This window comes from Antennarius striatus, chromosome 19, assembly GCF_040054535.1.
Source record: "Antennarius striatus isolate MH-2024 chromosome 19, ASM4005453v1, whole genome shotgun sequence".
NCBI lineage: Eukaryota > Metazoa > Chordata > Actinopteri > Lophiiformes > Antennariidae > Antennarius > Antennarius striatus.
The window spans coordinates 275001-282500 of NC_090794.1; the positions used below are offsets into that span (position 1 = coordinate 275001).

A 7500-nucleotide genomic window follows, 5' to 3' on the forward strand; every position below is an offset into this window, starting at 1 on the left:
CACCTCATTCACTCCATTAGCCGAGGACACCCCAAAAGGTCCTGGTCAGACCCAGACCGACACCCATTGTTACCAGTCATCACGAGTGGTGGGACAAAGATTAGAAGGTGTCATGACGTCCAGCCATGTTGTCATGGTGATCTCAGCATCTGGGATGATGTCATCCATCAGTCCCTGATCAAACACACCTGATCACCATTGCACAAAGCCTAGTGGGAGGAACCTTCTCTGACCACACCCGTCAAAGATCGTGTGTCATGTGATTACATCACATGTTGAGGCCGTCATGGGTTGCCCACCAGTGACCCATGTCACCCATGCCCACCCGTGTAAATATAGTCCTGATCTGGTTAGCTTCAAGTGGGTGGAGTTAGCACTCCACCAATCATGTCTCCTCTAAGCTAGAAGCCTCAGCAGCTGGCCGCGACCTCATCTGTTATGAGACGAGATGGACAAGAACCTCAGTGTCCACCAGCGACCCGGTACCAGATGAAGACACGCCTCTCCGTTTCAATACCTTCTAGCTAACGCCTTTAGCTTAGAGACGGCTGACACTCAGCGCCTCATCAGAATGTTTCAGAGATGTCTGGACTTCCTAATTCAGGTCTGGGCTGAGAAGCGTCCTCGTTAGCTGCCGCTGGTTGACGACATCTCGGATGGACGTGATAGTCGTATGTCTGGAATGGAGTGCGGCGCCGGTCCGACTCACTCCCTGTTTGTGATACAGAGAACCAAACCGTTGTCAATGTCTCCTAACCTGTTTTCAATTGCGCCCACAGGGGCGTCGACCTCGAACTGAGGCTGCGCCACCATTTTTGGGCCTACAGGTGCCTGCAGCAGGGATGTGGTGTGTCGCCGCAGCGACCGGCCGTTGGGCTGATTCTGCGCGGGACGTAAACCCAGGACTCTGAGCTGGCATGCTGTCGCTCAGCGTGCGAAACGTGTGAATGTGTTGTGTAACGCTGTAAACGTTCCGGGTGCTTTGTGGTGTTCTCCTGCTTCTCTTCACGTTCCTCCTGTTCTTCTCTGTCCCGCTGAGGCGCCGCTCCGCGCTGAGAGGCTTCTGCTCACCGTCCGCCGTCTCTCCACAGACACGCAGTGCAAGACGTCGGCCAAGGCCGACATCGTGCTGCTGGTGGACGGCTCCTGGAGCATCGGACGCATCAACTTTAAGACCATCCGCAACTTCATCGGTCGCATGGTCAGCGTGTTCGACATCGGCCCGGACAAAGTCCAGATCGGTACGCGCCGCCGCCAGGGCACCGACGCGGCTACCTCACCAGCTGCGGTAGCCCATCTGCAGCGCATGCTTTCGGTGCATGCTAACCGCACCTGCTGCATATGCTAACAGCAGCTAGTACCGTACCTGCTGCGTATGCTAACAACAGCTAGTAATACTGCTCATACTAATATAGTAGTAGTTGTAGCAATATTGCTAGTACTTTTAATTTTTCTTCTTCTACTAGTACTACTACAAAATAAAAAGTGTACCTTCTGTGCAGGTCTGGCTCAGTACAGTGGAGACCCAAAGACGGAGTGGCACCTGAACGCCCACCCAACCAAGGAGTCTCTGCTTGATGCTGTTGCCAACTTGCCCTATAAAGGGGGCAACACCATGACAGGTGAGTCAACAGCGCCCACCCACAACCTGCCAGAGTAGCATTGTGGTTCAGTCTCATGGGAGTCTCATAGTTCTGTCCCATCAATCAGTTTCGTGGTAGTCTCATATATCCAGGAACCCCTGGTGGTCCGGTAACAGTGGAACTTGTTTTTGGGTCCCCCTGCAGGAATGGCTCTGAACTACATCCTTCAGAACAACTTCAAAGAGAACGTCGGGCTGCGTCCGGGCTCACGTAAGATCGGCGTTCTGGTCACCGACGGAAAGTCCCAGGACGACATCGTCTTCAACTCGCAGAACCTCCGGGACAGCGGCATCGAGCTCTACGCCATCGGTGAGGTTGTCGTGAGGCGACGTTTGGGGGGTCATAGGATCGTCTTCAGGGCTCGTTCTAAGACCCAACATTTTTCTCTCAGGTGTGAAGAACGCCGATGAGAACGAGTTGAGGTCCATCGCAACCGACCCAGATGACATCCACATGTACAATGTCAAAGACTTCCGCTTCCTGCTGGACATCGTGGACGACCTCTCCATCAACCTGTGCAACAGTGTCAAGGGTCCAGGTACCGCCTTCAGACTGGTCTCAGGGGGGTCGTATCCCACTGAGACCAGTGGGATCCGACCCCCGATCCGGCTCCTGAACCGTCTCGTAGTGACTTCCCTCTGGAGCGTCCCATGTTCACGCCCCAGGTCTTGGGTTCTAGATAGATATATATTTTATTAATCACAGTGAAAATTGTAAAAAAACTTTATAGATTTTTTAGGTTCTGAGTCAGTTTCACACCTTTCAGTCGGCGCCACTGGAGTCACAGAGATTAACGCCCCAGTAGAACGGTTTTACTGCAGGACCCTGTTGGTTTTACGGCCCTTCAGAACCTGGAGGGTCTGCAGGACCTTTATCTTAAAGAAGCCCAGTGATGTGGTCATCAGCTGGGCCCAGAACCCGTCAGAACCAAGGGGGCTCCCAGAAACAGAACTCCTTCAGAACCAGAGGGGCTCCTGGTCCTAGGTTACTCGTCTTTTCCACTTTCCCTTCTCAAGCGTTCCTCCTGACAAACTGGATTAAGTCGTCCAGAACACACCGACACTCCGATCCAGCGTCCAGTGGAAACTTTCTGTCTGGAAGTGGGTTTTCTCTCCAAAAGCTTTTTTTTTGAGGGGGGTGGTGGTGGTGGGGCGGCGAGAGATTTACGGTGCAGCAGTAAAAGTCCCTTCATCAGAGGAAGAGGGTTTGGGTTCTGAGGGGGCAGAGTTCGCCGTGTGAAGTGCTTGACGTGTCCAATCGTGTTGCTGCTCCACAGGAGGTGAACTTGAGGCTCCCAATGACCTGGTGACCTCAGAGGTCACCCCCAGATCCTTCCGGGCTACCTGGGGGGCACCTGAAGGCCCTGTTGATCAGTACCGGGTCACATATGCCACCGCGGACGGAGGACCCACGCAGGAGGTGAGTCTGCTCACGGTCGGGGGGTTGCATGTTGGTCAGATCCTGATCCACATGGAGGCGGGTCCAGGACTGGGGCTGGGTCCAGTTGGGAGGCGGGTTCAGAACCCGGGTCCAGGACGGGTTCAAACCACTTCCTGTTGGTTTGTCCCAGGTTGAGTCATGTGGTCCAGATCAGCTGGTCCAGATCCAGATCAGCTGGTCCAGAACGGGTCTCGGTTATCCGCTACACGCTAACAGTTAGCGCTGAAGCACGCGACCAGCTGCTGACATCATGGAGTGGAGATGTTCCAGCGCTCCAAGTGGATCCAGATGGTTTCCTGTGGTTATAGGGGGGGGTCCAGCTCTGGTGTCGGGTGTCCTCCCCTGACACAACCCAGTCCTCAAGTAGCGTTAGCGTTAGTGTTAGCGGGACTTCAGTTTGGACCTGGGACAAGAAGAACCAGAGGCCCGGTTCTCTCTTCCTTCCATCCTGATGCTCAGTAAATCAGGGGGGTCAGAGTTCATCCTGACCAGGGGTGTGTTCCAGCTAGTGGATTGTGGGAAGAGTCAGCTGGTGTGTTTTCTGACCCGTCCTGTCAGCCATCTGGTTCTGGTTCTGTACCTGGTTCTGGATCAGGTCCACAATGTCTGCTGGTCCTCTTCAGATGAAGCGTGTTTGTTGAGGTCACATTTAGGTGTCGGTCACGTAGAAGCCCCACCGCTACTGAGTTCTACTGGGTCGGGTTCTATCGTTGTCCAGGTCATACGATCAGAACCTGGACCCTGGACCCGGGCCGTCTCCAGAACCGACCGTGTGTTCACAGCCCGGCTGTGCCGCCGCCGGCGGGATCCATAAATTAATGTAGGCAGTAAGACGGGGGCCGGGGCCGGGGGTTTGTCCCGGGGACGGGGCTGGGGGCGGGGCCGGGGGCGGGGGCGGGGCCGGGGGCCGGGGGCAGTAGATGAGGCACATTCTGTAGGATATGAAAGACACGGAGGTCAGAGGTCGCGGCGCCTAGCCGAAATGGACCTGACAGTTTTAGGGGAATATTTGGGAATAGGATCTCCTTCCGGACATGGAGGGGGGGGGTCAAAGATGAGGGGGGCACACGGTAAGCGACCCCCCCAGGCCCAGACCTGGAACCTAACACGAACTCTTGTGAAGGTTTACACCCTGAACCTCAGGCCCCCCAGCAGTACCTGAATGCCTCACACAGACCCCCCCCCGCCCCCGTTAGCCATAGCCGCCGTGCTAGCGCACAATCTGACCCCCCTCTCTGGTTCCAGCTGCTGGTGGACGGCTCGGTGACCACGGCCGTGTTGGACGGCCTGATGCCACTCACCGAATACGTGGTCAACGTGTACGCCCTGGTGGGCGGGGCCAGCAGCGACCCCCTGACGGGGGCCGACACCACCCGTAAGTGTTTCCTGTCCCGACGGGGGCCGGGCCGCTACTGAGCTAACGTTGTGGATGCTAATAAAGGTAAAGCTGTGCCCCCCCCCAGTGCCCCTCCCAGGCGTGAAGAACCTGAACGTTTACGACGAGACCCCCACTGCCATGAGGGTCAGCTGGGAGGGGGCCCCCGGCGCCACGGGCTACATGCTCCTCTACAGATCTGTCAATGCCAGCGAACCCCAGCTGGAGAAGGAGGTATGTCTGTTAGCCTGTTAGCTGTTAGCTGTTAGCCTGTTAGCTGCTCATGCTAACGCTCTGCTAGCTCAGGTGTGTTTGGGTTTCCTTGTTTTTTCACTGCTGAAACTAAAGTAACTGTTTGTGTAGTTATGCTAAAGACGTTAGCCTGGGATGCTAAGTCGTGTTTACGTTAAAACCCCTCCTGATTGGATGAGGCTGAATCAAAGTGCCTGGGGGGTCCAGTCAGACCACATGCCGCTATTCCTCTGAACCGTCAGACTGAAAAACGTCCCACTAGCGTAGCGCTAGCCTTCAGGCTAGGAGCTGAGGGACGTCCAGCCTCCTGCTGACCTCACACCCAACAGGAATCCGACACGAGCGGCGGGACACGCCCACAGTGAATGTGCACGCTCAGCGTTTCCACACTGGTTTACGGCGGGGGCTTCTCCTCGCGCCGCCTGACTGCTTCCAGATGGCGACGCGGCAGAAGGGAAGTGGACTGGAGCGCCGCCGCTGACAGTAAGCAGAACCCACGGCCTGCTGGGTAATGGAAGGATTAGCTCACGACGTGAGGTCATCAGGATGAGCTCAACAGAGCCGGCCACGCCCCCTTGTGTCGGCCGCCGTGTGCAGTCAGAGCGCCGTCAAACACGGCTGGAAGGTCTGATGAGAGCAGACGCTCACATGGGTGTCTGAGGCCTGAGCAGCCGGGGGGGCGCTGTCTGACCCCCAGATCCCCCACTGACCCCCAGATCCCTGACCTTACAGGGACCTCAGGTGACGAGGTTGGGCTCAACCAATCAGGTCAGGGGTCAGGTGTTCTTCTTGTCAGCTGGTTCTCTTTGAAGCTGCTAATGTCACCATAATGTCACCTGCCCCCCCCCCCTCCTGGCTCCGCCTCCTCTGCAGGTGCGTGTGGGCGGAGACACCACCGACGTCCGTCTGGAGCAGCTGATCCCTGACACGCAGTACGGCGTCTCGCTCTATGCCCTGCACGGAGAAGCAGTCAGCCAACCGCTGGAGGGGGGCGGAGTCACCTGTAAGTCACGCCTCATTCCTTATATGGACGTTTGTCTGTCGTTTCCTGTTCACCAACATCCAGCTGTGTTCTGCTACCTGTTCTCCGGCAGTGCCCGTGCCTCCTGCGGGGGACCTGCGTATCTCTGATGTCACCCACAGCGCCATGAAGCTGAGCTGGGACCCCGCCCCCGCCCCCGTCCAGAAGTACGTGGTGGCCTACAAGCCCGAGGACGGGGACCTGACGGAGGTGAGGCGTTTGGGGCGCGTCCCGACCCCCCAGGGTTCCTGTCAGGGTCTCTGAGAGGAAGGCTTAAAGCACTTCAGTCTACTAAAATATTACTGCAGTATTACTACAGTATTACTGCAGTATTACTACAGATACTACTACAGATATTACTACAGATACTACTACAGATATTACTACAGATACTACTACAGTATTACTACAGGTACTACTACAGATATTACTACAGTATTACTACAGGTAGTACTACAGATATTACTACAGTATTACTACACGTACTACTGCAGATATTACTACAGATATTTCTACAGGTATTACTACAGTATTACTACAGGTAATACTACAGATATTACTACAGTATTACTACATGTACTACTACAGATATTGCTACAGAATCACTACAGGTACTACTACAGATATTACTACAGATATTACTACAGATATTACTACAGGTACTACTACAGATATTACTACAGTATGACTACAGGTACTACTACAGATATTACTACAGGTATTACTACAGGTATTACTACAAGTATTACTACAGATATTACTACAGGTATTACTACAGATATTACTACAGATATTACTATAGATATTACTACAGATATTACTATAGACATTACTACAGGTAGTACTACAGATATTACTACAGATATTAATACAGATATTACTACAGATATTACTACAGGTATTACCACAGGTATTACTACAGGTAGTACTACAGATATTACTACAGATATTACTACAGGTATTAGTACAGGTATTACTACAGGTACTACTACAGATATTACTACAGATATTACTACAGTATGACTACAGGTACTACTACAGATATTACTACAGTATGACTACAGGTACTACTACAGATATTACTACAGATATTACTACAGGTATTACTACAGATATTACTACAGTATGACTACAGGTACTACTACAGATATTACTACAGTATGACTACAGGTACTACTACAGATATTACTACAGTATGACTACAGGTACTACTACAGATATTACTACAGATATTACTACAGGTATTACTACAGATATTACTACAGATATTACTTCAGATATTACTACAGATATGACTACAGGTATTACTACAGATATTACTACAGATATTACTACAAGTATTACCACAGGTATTACTACAGGTACTACTACAGGTACTACTACAGATATTACTACAGGTATTACCACAGGTATTACTACAGGTACTACTAGAGATATTACTACAGGTATTACTACAGGTATTACTACAGGTATTACTACAGATATTACTACAGGTATTACTACAGATATTGCTTCAAATATTACTATAGATATTACTACAGATATTACTACAGATATTACTATAGATATTACTACAGGTAGTACTACAGATATCACTACAGATATTACTACAGGTATTACCACAGGTATTACTACAGGTACTACTACAGATATTACTACAGGTATTATTAAATGCGTGTGAAGGTTCTGTCAGCTTGGTTTAGTGTCCACAGGAGAAAATAAGAATTAAAGGATAAAGAAAATAAAATAAATGATATAAAATCTTTCTT

At 51.6% G+C, this 7500-nt stretch overlaps 1 protein-coding gene across 9 annotated transcripts in view; it reads left to right on the forward strand.

Annotated features, from left to right (window-relative positions):
* col12a1b (collagen, type XII, alpha 1b) overlaps positions 1-7500 on the forward strand; it is a 60783-nt gene that overhangs the window by 15919 nt on the left and 37364 nt on the right. For all 9 annotated transcript variants that reach the window (XM_068341754.1, XM_068341759.1, XM_068341755.1 and 6 more), the window contains 9 exons: positions 1092-1241; positions 1503-1622; positions 1788-1952; positions 2035-2181; positions 2920-3062; positions 4329-4458; positions 4547-4692; positions 5584-5713; positions 5805-5941. In XM_068341754.1, coding sequence (XP_068197855.1) covers positions 1092-1241; positions 1503-1622; positions 1788-1952; positions 2035-2181; positions 2920-3062; positions 4329-4458; positions 4547-4692; positions 5584-5713; positions 5805-5941 — 1268 coding nt within the window. The remainder of the gene's footprint in view (positions 1-1091; positions 1242-1502; positions 1623-1787; positions 1953-2034; positions 2182-2919; positions 3063-4328; positions 4459-4546; positions 4693-5583; positions 5714-5804; positions 5942-7500) is intronic.